Below are 17,608 nucleotides of genomic sequence, written 5' to 3'. Positions count from 1 at the left end.
GTCTTACTCCTTGATTCAGAGGGCTTGTGTGTGTGGCCACCATCCAAACTAAACTATCAAACAAAGAAAGATCATAGTCTCCCATCTCTCTTAGAATAAATAGGACAAAGTTCTCCTTTCTCTCAGTCTGGGTTTTCTCTGGGTAATTTTCCTCCTACACTCCAACAACATACAAGCAGATTCATTTGCTCATGAGTAAATTGACCATGGTGTGTATGTGACGGAAACGCTAGACTGTAAGCACAACTGGCAATGATTTATCATCTCTGTAAAGTGCAATGGAATATGTTGGAGCTTTATAAATAAAGCCTAATCATGTCCAATCACAATAGGTCTATAGGTGTTTAAAGTGGGCTAATACCTGAAATGTGACCATTGATACAGAACCTTATCTCTACATGTTGTATCTCATTGCAGAACTACTGTTGCCAACTAACAGATTTTTGGGGAGATGAGCACACCTGGCAACTTAAGTTTTTGCCCACAAGTGTAAAATGTTTTGTCATTTTTTCCTATATCAAGAGTAAAATTCTGAATTGAAAATATCATGAGAACATTGTTTCCATTCCCTGTGGCAATAATTAATGCCACTGGTTTTCCTTTTTCAGTAAGAATGGGGGCTTCAGTCCTCTTTTCTTATAATGCGTCCTTACATTCACATTATTACCAAGACAAAATTATCAGCAGGCATGAAAATTTGAATTAAATATGACTTTTAAAATTAAGGGAGTTACTTATCAGAATCCATTTTTTTTTCCAGATTTTTTTAAGTAAAAAAGTCCAACCAAACTAGAATCCACGATTTGACATTATCATTGAAAAAACTCAATAAAATCGGTTTTGAAAAAAACTCGAAAAATTCTGGGTTTTGCAAAAAAAAAAAACAACCTAAAATTTCTCTGGTTTTATGCCCAAAACGCTAGAAATTTTTCGTGAACCCCCCGAATTTTTGGCCGAAACTCGGTGCAGACGACTTATGCCATTGGAAATGGAGTATTTTCCGATTCAGACCTTTAGCAGCCTCATGGTATAATAAATCATGAAAAATTTTAGTTTTTTTTTTTATAAATAACACCCTAAAATTTGGAGAAACTTTAATCAAATCTCATTTCTACAATTTTTAATTAGACCTTTTAATGCATTCATCATTGTCTTTATTGGATTGTAATAGACTGTTTTTGCCTGTAATATATTCCACAAAACTGCACAAGAGCCCCTAAATTAATAATAGTAATTATTTAAATGCTGTTATGAAAGCAAATGAGGCTCCGTTCTGTGCAGAGTCCCTGGTTACTGTATACTTAATTGTCATTTCATTGAGTGGCAGCTTCATTGCTGGGAACAGCACCACTTGGTTCCTGGATATCAGCAGGGGATCCATGACTATTATTGACAGGAAGAAATCGGTGTGTACAGCAGCGCACCAGTGCTTTCATTATGAAAGGTATACAATGTATACCCTTTAAACCGAAAAGTACATCTGTACTGTAGGAGCAGGAAGCAGTTAACCTTAAAATATTGCAATTTCAAGTTCAAATGCCTTCCCATAGATTTGTTTCCGTGCCATTTTGGCGGTATAACAGAATTCCTGCTCATAATTGATACCTACTTTCATGAAAGCCTGTACAAATCATATCAGCTAATCAATGCACAATTTCAATCCCCTGCCATTGTTCCTTCACATAAATTGATCTGAAATCAAGTAATAGAAATATAGAAATATGCCACTAACGATAAATGTTAATTACAGTAGTAATACAGTTAAATCCTGAATAACCACATTTGCAATGCTCTCAAAGTATATTATTGCATTCTGCCTTAGATATTTATTTAATGTTTACACATATTAGGGTTCATTGAATAGCGCAGGTATAAAATCAGCTTCAGTACAGTATCCCCTGGCAAACAATCCATAATTAGATTTTAGTGAACAAGTGCAATTAGCTTGATGAAAAGAACTAAATGATCAGTTCCTCTGTGTTACTGCACTGCTAACTCTTTATAACATCCTGCCTGGTTTTGAACCAGTGACCTGAAGGTTGCTATTTAGTCTCATATACCGCTGTTCTATACAGGTGCTGTTCTATACAGACAGACCCTCTGCTCTGCACTGACTGCCCATTATAGGTCAAGCTTGCTTGGTCCTAGGTGTTCTGTTCCATATGATTACTGTTGCTTTGACTCCTGCTACATGCTCCTGTTCCCTGTGACTTCCTGGTTCTGACTACAGCTTGTTCCTGACCTTGAGTTTGCCTCATGATTCTACTCCTGTTATCTGGTTCTGACCCAGCCTGTCTGACTAAGTCCAGCTCCTTTCTTACTGGCTCCTTCCCAGAGTATACATTTGGCAGCCTTGCCTGCCCTCAGGGCCGCTCCGGCCATGAGGCAAGGTGAGAATCTTGCCTCAGGCGGCACGGAGCGGCCAGTTACCAGGGGCGGCAAAAAGCCGCCTCTGGTAACTTTAAGAGCCGAATTTCCGTTTTTTAAAACGGAAATTCGGCTCTTCTAACGCAGCGAGCGCAATAGCGCTCACTGCACTAGCGATGCGGCCCCTCCTCCACCCGCTCCGACGCTGGTAGTTAGAAGAGTGGAGCAGGAGGAGGGGCGGCATTGGGGCTGCTGCCTCAGGCGGCAGCAGCCCCTGAAACGTGCCTGCCTGCCCTTGTGGGAGTACTGGCTTCTTGTGTGTTAAGTGCTGTTGGAACCTGAGAAGCTGAGGGCCAGGCCCGAAGCCAAAGGATGTTATAGGCAGAAGAGCATTCCTAGACAGGAATCCAGTCACTCCCCTGGGGTTTGGGTTTGCCATATATAACCCTCTTCCACCTCTGCGGTTCCAAAATGATAATCTTCCCCGATTTGTATCTGATTTAAGCCAGATATTGATTTGTCAGGGCAGAAAATCTGGAAGTTATCAATGCCTGAGAGTTCTGCACACACTACCTATGATGTAAACCTAGTTCCATCTCTGCTGAACAGCATGGTGGCACAATGGCTACTTGCTCACAGTGCTTAGGATTGATTCCAGCTAGAGCACAATCTGCAAAAAGTTTGCATTTTAAGCTTGTGTGGGTTTCTTCTGGGTACTCTGGTTTCCTCCCACACTCCAAAAAACATAACAAGCAGAGCTTCTCATACACAGCAAATGGCCATAGTGTGTGAATGTAACAGGGATTGGAAAGGGGCAGGGACTGATGAGAATGATGTAGAGTCTTTATGAAGTGCTGCATAATATATCAGAGCTACTGTATATTAATAAAGAATAATTATATGATACACAAAAACCATTACTATCTTGTAAATTCTATCCTTATAAAGAGTGACTAGTGATGTCACCAGTTATAAATGGTGAGTAGTGATGTCCTTTTCATCACATGATTCAGCAAAACTTGTGTATTTTAATAAATAAAGTACCCCTTGTTGGAAAATATGAGGATATTAGAAGTAACCTCGGAGTTCATGACCTTCTTTTATATGGTCATGGAACTTCTCGGTGACTTATAATATCCTTATATTTTACAATAGGTGGTACTTTATTCACTATATAATACCCTACTACATTCACAGGGAAAAACAAAAAAAGCCTTAGAAAGATATGCACCAAAATACACACAAGGCTATAAAAAGGAAAAAGGGAGATGCCACAAACTACTATATGAAATTACTATATGGAGCCTAAATTATAAATAATAGATTTTGGTTCTGTAATACAGATAGACAGTACCAGGTTACTGCATTATAAAATTACTGGCTAATTTAAAAATAAATATAAATTTAAACTGTGTTAATGTTTAGCAGCATAGAAGACGTGGGTGTATATACTGAATATGTATTTGCCTCCACAATATTATTTCTTTTTAGTAATTTCAGGAAAGTATCAGCAAATCATGACTGGGTGGATTTTTGCTATGACTGGTTTGTAGGTTCTCTACCCCCCCCCCCCCCCCAAAAAAAATCCCTATGGTTTTCCCTATAATATATCTTTGGTAAGAGTTTTCCCCTTAGTTTGTATATATATCTATAGCCGCACATGCACTTGGTTTTCATTACCCGGATTTTGTTTCAGTACCAAATTTATTAAAATACGTGCCTGGCTATTGTTCTTTGCAATAAAGTCAGTGTTGCTTGGATCTCTTTTTAAGCAATAACAGAGAAGAATAGTGCAGTTAAATGACAAGCTTTGTGTTTAATTACCCAGACCAAATTACATAAATATGAATGAACACTAATGGTGTAACCTGGCTTTGTGGGAGACAAACACAAACTGATTTGTAAATGATTTGTAAAGAAAATGAGGAGTGAGAGGAACTATTAGGTTTTAAACACTCTTAACTCATAATGCATTCATCCATCCGGCAAGATAAAATCTCACACTCCGCTATCAGGAATGGCAAACCTGTAGTTATAATATAGTTTGCTATATTAGAATTTGGCTTTATACTACTCCTATTTATAGAATGATTTTTAAGAATTTAAAGCAGTCTTCAACACATATATTTGTATGTAATATGTTTGCACACTATAGGTCTATGTACTCAGAATTTCCAGTAATTCTTTTTATTGGAAACCAGTGGGGTCTTTAATTTGTGGGGCAAGGAGAAATGATGTGTCAACAGAACCGCTGCCCACCACCCTATGAAGGGATATTGTTCAACCAAGTGGTCCAACCGATTGTTATCCCATAACCTACATGGATGAAATAATTCTTAAATGTTTTTCTTCCTGTAGTGTTTACATTAAGTGAGGGATTTACAGTTTTATACATTACTGGCAAGTGTGTTAGTATGGGGGGTAGGAAGAAGGGGGTGGATCATAGGACTTTTTAAAGACCCATTGCCCCAATTTGATAGACATCATAGGGGTCTTCGGGCATCCACCCCCAAAAATGTAGTGATCTTTTCATTTCTTTAGTTCTCCATTCTGGTGTTTTAGTGGGAGTTAGCCTTTGTGGGACTGGGACAAGAATACAAACTATATTATTTCAGTATTTTTATATATACTAACTAACTAGAACTAAATTAGTCTGATTAGAAAACTACAGAGTAGTCTAAGGGCTAAACTAAACTAGAGATGTAGGATGGTGAGACAAACATTGTAGAAGTCGGATGTAGTCACATGGGTCAAAATATCATGGAAATTATTGTCCAAATAACAGTTTTTATTGCAGCACACCACTTACTTTTTTGGTAGGTGCTTTCACTTTCCAGGCCGCTTCCAGGCCCAATGAACCATGACAATTATACAGGGAAGAAGCATACCACCAGACACTGGCAACTGCTTTTACCACATTTTATTGCAGAAAAATGTGACAGAAAAGTATCCCGGTTTTCTGCAATAAAATGTGCTAAAGGAAGTTGCCAGTGTCCCTGTATAATTGTCAAAATATAATGGAACTGATACAAATATCTGATGTGAAAACTGTATCGGAGATTTGCCATCCGACATGACACATGCGGCATGCTGCTTCTTCATCTGGCGAGATAAATTCTGATGGTCTAACCAGCTTTTTCTTCTCAATGAAAAACATTGAATGTCAGATGTAGCTGCATGAACAAAACAGACCATGCAACTTTATCAATTTGGGGATCAGATTTTGTAGGGTCCTACAAAATGTTGTGCTGCCTTGCTGTTGCATGACAAGATTTTGTGGGGCAGATGAAATCAGCCCATAAAGTCTATTCAAAATTTCTTGTATAGTCCTGACAGGTATAAATAAAGAAATGTGGTCTTAGCAAAAGCAAATGTAGACAAATAATATCTACATACTCTATAACTTCCATGCCCCATCTCTCTCTTCTCTTCTTAGGACAATCTACTCTACTCTTTTTTTTTATTATAAACCTGTGCATTTATTCTCATTTTATAACTTTATAAGTGTGTTCTCTGCACTAGAAGAGCCAAAATTCTGATTTAAAAATCAGAATATTTCTGCTCTTTAAGTTACCAGCAGTGGCTTTTTGCTGTCCCTGGTTACCTGCGGGCTGTTGCCTGAGGAGAGTTTCTTAACTCATCTCATGGCAGCAGGGCCCCTGTGCACATCTGAATGAGTAGGCAGGTAAGTGGCTGGAGAGGAGATGTCTATGCACCTCCCTACTTCTGTCTCATTTAAACTAAGTGCTGTCTAACATAGGCAGCATCAATTCTAGGCATAGTCTGCAGGTCTGATTGAAGCCTTTTTTGCACCCTACATGTGCCCCCCCCCCCAAAAAAAAACCAAAGGCATCATTCAGTGTGTTGGTGTTGCTAAGCAATCATAACAAATTAAAAAATGCCTATGACTATGTCAAGTAACATCAATTGAAAGTAATAGTTTGGTGTCCAGGTCAGTGCACACAAAGATAATAATATATCCATTATTGTTGTGAAAGGCCCAGTTAAGGTACAGTACTCGTATCAGAACATAAAAACTGAGGACTTCCAGTGTAGAGGAGTGAAGCAGTGTGAAATACAGTGTATAGTACAATAAAGGTGGCTATAGACGCAACCACTACGATTATTCCTGCGACCACTGGTCGTTTGTTTTCAATACAGACGTGTTAGAGCTGAATCATCAGATCTACAGATAGAAACAATAGAATTCTACCTGTATCGGGCACCTGATCAGAATTTTCCAGCCAGCCTGACTTGATATCCAAGTCTCCCCCATTCACATACTCAATATTGTATAAAACTTCTATGGCCACCTTTAGACTGGTATAGAGAAACTTGTAAAGCCAATGGTGTAAAAGACCAGATTAAATTAAAAACTAAATATTATTCCCTCACTATAGGTAATTTTTCTCTTAAGTATACTGTGTATATGTATATATTTACTTTGTTGTACTGGTCCTTTAAACCCAGGCATAAAGTAAGGCTCTTATTTACCTTACATTTTTTTTTAAAAGGTTTTATTTATTGGATTAATCTTCAAAGTACAGAAATAGAAAATAACATTTCAGTGATATTTTTAACATATATCTGTTATACACACCAGTTTTATATTTCTCCACAGGGGAGTAAGTCATTCCAGGATCACAGACGTCAGATGTGGAAAATCAAACCCTTTTTTTTGCTTTCCCTTGAACTGGGGTATCGGGGGGAGGGGAGTTGGACCTTGGGAGTATATGCCAACATCTGTTCTCATATATTTGGATAAAGTTTGTCAAGTAGTAGCCTGGGGTACGATCGTGTCAGTTGTATCAGCCCATGCCTATTGGCTGCATGTCAGAGCTGTAGGTACCTAAAGCACATGGTTCTAGGAAGTTTATACTCCGTGTTAGGGCTGCTAAGAACTTAAACCCTTGGTCGTTATACAGTTGACCGACAAATTTAATTTTAAATATTGCCCAAAGTGACGGATCGGGTATAGTAAGGAAGTGATCCAGTATAGAAGTGGGACCCAGTTGGTAAACTTAGATCCAAAACCCATTACTACCATCACCTCCCATAGGTACCTCCATTCCACTTAATTGAAGGCCTTTCTGATATGCAGGGAAACTATTACTCCTGGGTATCTCCCTTTCGGGCCAAATCGTGTAAAGCCTACGTATATTAACGTTGGTTGCCCAGCCTGGCATGCAGCCCGACTGGTCGGGGTGTACAATGGATAGGATAACCTTGGTAAGCCAGTTAGCCAAGACTTTTGCTAGGATTTTGACATCGTTAGATATGAGTGATATAAGCAGCACAGTCTGTTGGATTGCCTGCCTTCTTTGGTATAAGGACTTCCCTAAGAGATGGGGGTAGGGTGCTGGCCTTGAGGGCTGTCTGGTGTAGCTGAAGCAGCTTAGGGGCCATGCTGTCTAGATTAAGTTTATACCAGTCTATAGGGATGTCGTCCAAGCCTGGGGTCTTGCCAGTAGGGAAGGAGGAGATTGCCTCTTTAATTTCAACGATTGTCAGTGGCTGTTCCAATTGGTGGTGTTCTTGCCTATTTAGTTTCTCTAGGGTGATATTACTTAGGTATTCTCTCAGGTTTTGGTTATTCCCCTCTTGTGTGGACCTATAAAGCTTCCGGTAATACTGAACAAACGTGTCATTGATTCCCTTGGGGGTTGCCTGACATATTTAATCGCTTTTGTTGTAACATCTACTTGTGCTTGTTCTGTATTATTGCTTCTTATATTATAAAAAGTTTTATTGTTTCAGCTTTTGGTATTGTGGTGTTTTATTAGCCACATTTATGCTAGATAAGTTCATCAAAAATGTAAAACAACAGTATAAAAATGTCATATTTTAATGCTGGTATGAGAATTTTGTCATTTAGTGAAATGTTAACGTAGAAATGTTTAAGAAAAATTAGAAACAATTTAGGAATGTTCTACTTTCTATATTGTATAACCTGTGTCCAGTTGATGAATTTGGGGGTGTCAGTAGCCTGTGTAAACATACAAATCTGTCATGGCCAGCACAATTGGGAATTTACATGCAAAGATCACTTATAACCGTAAGTAGTTGACTTGATTAGAGAGAGTTTATTCAGTATTTGCATACAGTAATTATATCTATTATGTTTGAGCAGATAGCAGTAAACTCACCCAGAGCCTAGAAACAATTTCAGAGCTGTCAGCCATTCAGTAGTAATTGTGAGTATATATATATATATATATATATATATATATATATATATATATATATATATATATATATATATATATATATAAAGAGATATTCCTTGTATTCCAGGCCTACCTGTGGGACAATAATAAGGATGTGGTTGAGTGGCTGGAGAAGCAGCTGGCAGAGGAGGAAGGCACTCGTTCTGTGGTCGATGAAAACATCAAGTACATCTCCAGAGATTATATCCTTAAACAAATCCGCAGGTAATATAATGCGTACAGCTGTTATCACATTTTCACAAAACAAAGAAAATATTTGGGACTGGTGCAAGGTTTAACCATAATGGATAACAACAAGGGTGCATAGTTGTGACAATGTCTATCTAGCCATGTTATGGCACATACCATTTTAGTCTTTACTCCATATAAACCTTTGTACTATATCATAGCTACTTTCACGTCAAAAGTTCAGGGAAGATTTTCAGGATTGCTTTACATAATTATTAATAAATACAGGGCAATTTTATAGAACTGAAACAAAATGTCGACTAACAAAGGCAAAAAAAAAACCCCATCTGAAACCTCTCCAATTTGCCTCAGACGGGGAAAAAATTCCTTCCGGACTCCAATGGCAATCGAACCAATTACCAGTCCCTGGATCAACTTGTACTATGAGCTTTATTCCATAACCCTGTATTCCCTCACTTGATATGATCCCTTTATATATTTATACATAGTTATCATATCACCCCTTAAGCCCCTCTTCTCCAGCGTGAACATCCCCAATTTGGCCAGTCTTTCCTCATAGCTAAGATTTTCCATACCTTTTACCAGTTTAGTTGCCTCTGCACCCTCTCTAATATAGGTTTGCGCTGCAGTTTCAGCTTTACCTCTCCAGCCACTGTCTGGTTTTCTGTGTACAACATTCTCTTCTTTAAGATCAGCTGTTCAGGAATATGAATATGTTTTGACTAAATGTAGTGCAGTAGTATTGCCACTTCCATTGGAGTGAATATCAGGGATTGCTGGTTGCATACACCCTGATCCATCTTGGCATATTTTCCATGGACATGGTCACTGTTATAGATTAAGATGGCCGGTAGACAGCTACAGAAGATAGAAGAAACTTTATTATATTTCATCATACCAATGATATTAACACATTTATAATATTTAAAAAAACAACAAATAGGATTGAGGATGATTAGTGATTATTTGTTAACTGTAGATAATACAGTAGCTGTTGAAAGAATGTATCATGCTAGGAAAAAACACTTTTTTATTTGTAATAGGATAAGTAACTAAACTCATTATTAAAATGCACACATAAACGAAGTCACGAGTAGGATTGCCACCCGGACAGGCCGGTTTTTAGAAGGGCTGCCCGGGTGAAAAGATATTGAAGTGAATGACATGGCGATCAGCGAATAGCTGATCGCCACGTCATCAGTCCCCTGATGTCACCCGCCCCCCGTCATCACCAAGCCACCCCCTGATGTAACCGGCCCGTCCCCTGCCTGTTTTCAGCCAAAAAAAGTGGCAACCCTAGCTATGAGAAGTGTCTACTCGGAATCAAACCAGGATCTTTGGTTTGAAATCTCATGGTTTTGATAGACCAATTAACATGTAGGTCAATTATTCTTCCTTTTTTACTTTTGTATTTACTTCTGTGTCATTTCTAGGAAATTTGCCCAAAATATCTTTACTAGTTTTGTACCCAAAGTCATAAATATAAATAACTGTGTATGTGTGTGTATAATAATGCTGGCACACCCTTAAAATACCCACATTTTTATTTTCAGTACATTGCATAAGAGTCCAAAGTTTCAGTCAGGTACAGGTTTGTAGTAATTATAAAAGTAATTCAGATAAATGTTTCATTTATTTGTCTAATCTTTGAAACAATTGAGCCAACGTAGTGTGGATTCTGGATTCAAAATGCATTTTTATATTCATGCATTTATCCCTAGGGTTAAATCCTACCTATTTACCTCGATAAGCTCAGGTATTAGTGACACCCAAGAACAAAAAGCATTAACATTAAATATTGATTGACTTCAGCTGCAGGTCTGCATCCAATGTGCATGAACAATAAGCAGGGGAAGCAGAGCATAATGTGACAATAGTTTGTCCTTCACAAAGCACATTTGCTGTGAGCTCCAGCCGCCCTGCCTGAAGGACATGGTGTGGGGCAGCTGAAATATGTTGCCACTGTCTGCAGCAACTTCCAATGCCCCCCAAGCTACATAAAGATACTGCACAGTTATTCGCTTGCAATTGAGGATGTCATCACACGCTCACTGTTGTGGCTGCAGGGGATAGAAGCAAAAAACACTGCCACTGACAGTTTGATTTTTTTTGCAATGATATACACATAACATTTTTGCTGTTCCTGTTATTACGGAGAATTGATGTCAGACTTAGTTACTGCAGATATAAAGGTGACTTTTCTATTGTGTTTCTATATATTTTTTAATTATTCTTACACAATATTACACATTAATATGAGTGGCTATCAATAATAAGCAGAGACTATTATAACTGCTGTATTTATTATATACTTACTGCATCAAAATAGGAAAGAAAAACTGTATACAACTGCTTATTGTAAAGGCTGCTGGTAAAGAAATGCTGGTGTCACTGATCTAATGTAGCATTTTGTATTAAGCCGTCTTGACTTATATAAATGCGGCAGCATTAGAAATAATGCGGCTTTGTTAAAATGACGTGCAACGTACACCTCTATTAAATATGTCAGTTCCATAGGTGCATTGTGATTCATGAATGAGTGTGATTGTCAAGGAGCCTCTTAGAGCGAATTAGCCTTCAGTTGCCATCCCCTGAACATAGACCGTATATTTTATCATTATGCATCAAAAGTCAGTATGAAAGGACAATAGAACCCAGAGTCCAAAGGTCAGCTAAATATGTATTATAGGGAACAATGGAGGATAAAAAGGATAATATATGTTGTTATAATTCTATATTCAGCAGTGTAGACCGAGAGTTGTTATTCACTTCATTAAAGGGACAGTATACCTCCTGTGCAACATATATGTATAGATATATAACATATTGATTGATATTCCCACCTGCAAAATGGACTTCTAACTAAACAGTTACATGAAAGGGGGCTGTATACTGGTAATAATCAACATTTTAAGAACCAAACATGGAGTAGCTTCAGTTTACCTGTTTAACTCACAAAATAAAAAATTTTTATGTGATCATTAACCACAACCTCCCCTGAGACACCCCAGATCAGTCTTTCTTTTGTCTAGTCTGGGATAACAAATGATGAAGGCTTGGACAGTTATAAATACAGCTATAGATCACTATCAAATCTATTGAACCTACCTATTGTTTTTATACAAACAAGGGTATGGATGGAGCACATCAAACGCAGTCTCTGCCGCAAAAAATTCTTTATTGCATCACAACATGTTTCGGATCCCAAGGATCCTTTATCAAGTGAAATACAAAATTACAAACACACCTTATAAAACCAACCCCACTTTACAGCTCCACCCCTGTAAATTAGTATAATTAATTTGTAAGTGCTGCCAAGTGCTTCCTTCTTCCCCTCTTTGGGTATTCCAAATCACGCATCCAAAAAGTAGAAACAACCCTGTGAATATTCATAGCTGCCCAGATAAAAATAAAATATATCAATTTTTTAGTGAGAAGCAACTTAACACACTGTAACATTAAATGTTGCACATTAAAATAGCCAAAATCTTTTTTGACATATAGCAACAATTGTTGCATTACTAAAACAAACTGCATACTGCAGCCACAAGAATAAACTTAGGTACTACTCATATTAAAGTCTACCTACCATTGTTATCCAGAAACATGTTATTTAAAAATAGGAATTATACCTAATCCAATAGGGGTTATACCCAAATCCAGTGTAGAAACATTGTACACCAAAAATATTTTCTTAACATATTATATATACTGTAGTTTAGGGTCAGTACAAAAAACACACCTTACCCCAACTTTCAGTTCAATTGACTTTGTAAGATAAAGGGGCCAGTATCAAAGAATTCTGAAAAAGGAAAAGTTGTGATGCAATAAAGAATTATTTGCGGCAGAGACTGCGTTTGATGTGCTCCATCCATACCCTTGTTTGTTGAAATTGTCTCTGGGTCTCCTGGTGTGGCCTGACTGGAGAGTGAGCACGATTGCACAGGTGAAGGTGATTGAACGAATCTGCTGAAAGTTACCTATTGTTTTTATACAGGTCATGGAACTCCAAAGTAACTTCAAATATCCTTATATTTTGCAACTGAGGGTACTTTATTTATTATAATACACAAGTTTCAGTGAGTCATGTGACAAATGATATCAGAACTCACCGTTTATAACTGATGACATCAGAACTCACCGTTTATAAGGATATAATCTACAAGATATTCAAGGCTTTTGTGTATTATAATTAAATATATATATATATATATATATATATATATATAGACACACAGGTAAATAAATAGGTTTATAAAGTTATGCTGCTCTAATTTTCTCTTATATTCAACATCTGGCAAGTTGGATACAATTTACCAGTGTTCTCCAGTACATGTTTGTCAACTTCATTCTTAATAACCCCATTTTTGTGATGATCTTTACAGCTTGGTGCAAGAAAACCCTGAAGTCGCTATGGATTCCATTGTGCACATGACTCAACATATTTCACCCACCCAAAGAGCTGAAATTGTGCGCATTCTGTCAACCATGGATTCCCCAACTTCTACCTAAAAAACGCACTTTGCAGAGGGGCCCAGCCTTTGGTCGTTGTTCGGCACAAATGCCAGGATCATCTGATTAAATGTGACCACAAGTAAAACATCTGCATTTCCATGTTTATATAATTGTACTGTAGTAATGTAGCACTTTATAGACAATGTTGATTCAAAACCATAGGACAAACTAGGAAAGACACATAGCATGCCTGATAGCCTTGAGAATGACGGAGCGCTTTAGTTAAATGTAATTGTCTATATTATCTTTGTTTTTAATAGACTTTTTTTTTAAACATTTCTCCAGTATTACATGGTTCCCTCGATTTCCTAAAACGGTACACAGTCAATTTTGTAGCTGGTGCTATAAGTTTACAAATGTAGACGTTAGGAAGCCATTTTGAATAAAACTCTTCTACTTGCTTTTACTCTTGAGGATCACAAATGGGCAGAATTAGTGGGATGCCTGTGAATTATAACATAGTAGTATAGCTGTACATTGAAACGGATTCCTCGTGGTGGGGACCTTTTAAAATTGTAGTATTTCTGCCCTAACTTAATTTCTGCTACATAGGAAGCAGTGTTATTTAAAAACAATGTAGAGATTGTGCTGTTGGAACCACGTTTGGCCTGTCTTCCTTTGATTTTATATTCTAATATAATAGGAGCTGCGAATGTAGTTGAATCATATATCATTTGACTCCTTTTTTTCCCCCCGAGTGGCAAGAAAAATCCTCGGATGGCAGACATCCCTCGGTCCACACACTGGTATATATAAGGCATTTCCATCCGTTCTGATTTTATCATAGTTATTTCAACTTTTCTAACTGTCTGGAAAATGTTTTGTTTTTTTTCAGGAAAGTTTGTGATAAATTAGCACATTTACAAATCATATCTTGAGTTTTCATGTACCGAGTGGTCAGAATATATTTGATTAATTTAAGCAGTTCTTTCCAATGTGGTGTTACAGATCAGAGGCAGAACCTATTCATTCATTTGTAAAAAAAAAGAACAAGCATTTCAGTACATATAACTCAATGCAATTCTGTGGGAAACGTATTTGATTAATTGTTGCAATTCTTAAATACTTGTCCTTTTCTTGTTACCTTATGGACATTATTGATTTTGCCCCTGTCTATATCTAACAAAAATATCCAATCCCTTTATTAAATTACTACATTGACTCTTCTAATGGATTTGATACCAGTTAGTCTTTAGTTGTTATAAATAAACCCAGCCTAGACAGTATGGCTTCATAACCCCAACCTTCACCTCACTTTCAAATTTAGTTTTGCATTTCGCTTACTGTGAACTGAAGCCCAAAAATTTCACAGCATTACATTTACTTATTAGGGCTTTGTAGGCAAACGCAGAATCATTTTCACTCTAGAATTTAGATCCTTTCTGCAATCTACAGGTACTTCTTGATTCTACTCCACCAAGGGTTAGTGTAACCCGAGCAGCATATTCATTTAGAACCTTGAAGGGCAAGTTCACCTAAAGCCTATGATTAAGGGAGTTGCTCCCGAGGTGAGGCCAGTCTGTAACCTGTTGCAATAAACCACCTTTTTCTTTTTAATTCGGAGTGCCACCTTTCCAGAATATCAATATCTATGTCATACGAAACATTAATATAAAGGTGAATAACCCCTCATTTTTCCCAGAGAAAAGAAGAAGCTCAAGTTCCCAAGGATTTTATGGATTCTGTTACTTCACAAACCCAGAGATGTAGCCTTTAAGCCTTTCTTCTATCGATTAAGAAAGGAATTATGTGATCCTTCAAAATATCTTCTTAAAAATAATGTCAATATCCCTGCTATATATATGAAACCTAGGTCTAGTTTCCAGACTGAGCACCATATTCTTTTTTTTTTTTTTGAATATGGGGAATGAAATCACCTTCCATCCGATATAGTCTAGGTTGATCTACACTTACGCATCATGTGTTTTATTGTTTACTTTTGTTTTTAGTCTATGTTATTAATTATTGACTGTTAATTCCCTGGATCACTGGAGAAAACACAAGATTCACAATATGGCAGTGGTTATAGATAATGCGGTAGATTTAAAGGAACAGCAAAAACTATTTTAAAGTAATTCAATTGTAATAAAGTGTTGTGCTGCACTGTTAAAACTGATGTGTTTGCTTCAGAAACTCTACAATAATTAATGTAAACAATCAGTTGTGTAGCCATGGGGGCAGCCATTCAAAGCTGAAAAAGAGAAAAGGCACAGGTTACACAACAGATAACAGATAAGCTCTGTAGTATACAATGGGATTCTTCAGAATGTATCCAGCACCGATTCTAATTACTGTGCCGCCTGAGGCGGTTCCTTCAATGCTGCCCCCCCTCGCCAGCAGGAACACTATTGCGAAGAGCTGAATTGCGATCTCTCTCGCAATAGTAAAGCTGAATTTCCGGTTTAAAACCCGGGAATTTTGCTCTAAAAAGGTACCAGGAGCGGCTTTTTGCCGCCCCTGGATACCTCTCCGGCATTGCCGCCTGAGGCAAGTTTCTCAACTCGCCTCATTAGCGGCACGCCCCTGAATGTATCTGATATCTACTGTGTATCCTGTGCTTCAATGGCTGCCCCCATGCCTACACAGCAGCTTGTTTACATAAACTATAATTGTGTTTCTAAAGCAAATACACCAGTTTTACCAGTGCATGCCAACTGTTTGTAATATTGTCACTTCTTTAAGACACTTTTCGTTCTTGGTGTAACTGTTCCTTTAACAAAGTTTTAGTGGCCTTTTCATGCATTGTTTTATGCTTCTAATGTGGCTGGAAAATCATAGATGCGCTGTAGAAAAATCTGCTGCTTGATGGTGGCCTAACAGTGTCTCCGTACTATACCAGGAAGCGCACTACTCTTTCAATGCATTTTTCAAACTACCTCTGCATCTTTAGGGCTTTAGCACATGGGCAGACTCGGGGAGATTTAGTGGCCTGGCGACTAATCGCCTCTTCTTTGGGGCGACAATCTCCCCAAACTGCCTTCCGCCTGCTAAAATGCTAAAATGCCTGTGGTAATACACTCGTGGCACTTCTATTTTTCTCAGGAGGAAAATTCGGGCGACTTCTGAAAACAAAGCACCGCAAGTGCATTGGCGCAGGCATTTTTTCATTTTAGCAGGCGGAAGGCAGTTCGGGGAGATTGTCGCCTGAAGAAGAGGCGATTAGTCCCCAGGCGACTAAATCTCCCCGAATCTGCCCGTGTGCTAAAGCCCTTAGGCTACTACTCAAAGTGGATGAAAAGATAATAAAACTTTGCAAAATTATAGGCCAAACAACAACTTCTGCTAATATGTGATTTGTCCATGTTGGGGAGAAGAGCACTGACCAAAGCAACGGTTACTTGTAGTGAGTCTACCTCAATACCAGTAACCAAAATGCGCTGCTGAAAACAATGCTGTGTTTTTAATATCTCCTGCTGTCGTTTTAATAATATTCTTTGTTGTTAACTGGGTAACTATGTCATGTAATGTCATTTGTTATTTTTTTTCCAGAAAATAGAAGAAATTACAGCATTTCATTATTATAAGACTTATTTAATGTTCCTAGAATTTCATTTAATAAATACATATGAAATGACAAATACATACATGAATTTTTGCATGTGTTGTTTCTTGTCTCTACCATGTCTGCACTAAATTAAAGGACACTTCACATGTTTGAAATATATCAAATCCATCTCTCCACGGAGTATTAAACACAATTTATTTTCATTTGCTCAGGTGAATGCCTCTCTCACCGGTGGTTTTGTGCCTTGCTGCCACTCATCAGCACTGGTAACCCCAGCAACAGGGAAATAAAGATTCATCTAATAGCCTGGAGAGGGAAGAGCGATATATTACTTCATGCACATATTCACCTACCAGCATTTATTACTGATATTTTAAAAGGCATTTTTAAATGGAATGTGAAGGGTTTTTTTTTTCTCTCGCAGTAATGTGCTAACCACTGAGCTTCCATTTTGTAAGGGTAATGGAGGTAAGGAGATATTAAGAAGAGAGATAATCATAGAGGTAATAGAGAAGGGGGGGGGGATTTACATTTTGCACATTAAACTCTGAATATTAAACAGAGGCAAAGTTACTGAGGCAGAAACAGTGTAAACGGTGTATTGACTGTGATTTGATCATCACTGTAAACAAATGCGTAATTAGAGCTGGAGAAATGCTTTCAGATAAGCACCGACTTGGTCAGAAATGAGGCATGAGGATGTACTCCTGTCTCTCCACAAGAGCCTTAAAGGAGAAACAAACCCTTAATAAAAAAATCCTACACTACATAGACCCCCTGCCCCCCAGCCTAGTTGCCCCCCCCG

General features: G+C 37.8%; 1 protein-coding gene across 5 annotated transcripts in view; it reads left to right on the top strand.

Annotated features, from left to right (window-relative positions):
- The window catches only part of acaca.S (acetyl-CoA carboxylase alpha S homeolog), a 232,533-nt gene extending 218,258 nt beyond the window's left edge, over positions 1–14,275 (top strand). For all 5 annotated transcript variants that reach the window (XM_018249417.2, XM_018249415.2, XM_018249416.2 and 2 more), the window contains 2 exons: positions 8,662–8,798; positions 13,169–14,275. In XM_018249417.2, the coding sequence (XP_018104906.1) occupies positions 8,662–8,798; positions 13,169–13,295 (264 nt within the window). In that variant the 3' untranslated portion in view covers positions 13,296–14,275. The remainder of the gene's footprint in view (positions 1–8,661; positions 8,799–13,168) is intronic.
- The last annotated feature ends 3,333 nt before the right edge of the window (positions 14,276–17,608 follow it).

This window comes from Xenopus laevis, chromosome 2S, assembly GCF_017654675.1.
Source record: "Xenopus laevis strain J_2021 chromosome 2S, Xenopus_laevis_v10.1, whole genome shotgun sequence".
In the NCBI taxonomy this organism is placed as follows: domain Eukaryota; kingdom Metazoa; phylum Chordata; class Amphibia; order Anura; family Pipidae; genus Xenopus; species Xenopus laevis.
The sequence above is the reverse complement of the archived record's forward strand: the minus strand, read 5'-3'. Positions and strand labels throughout refer to the sequence as shown.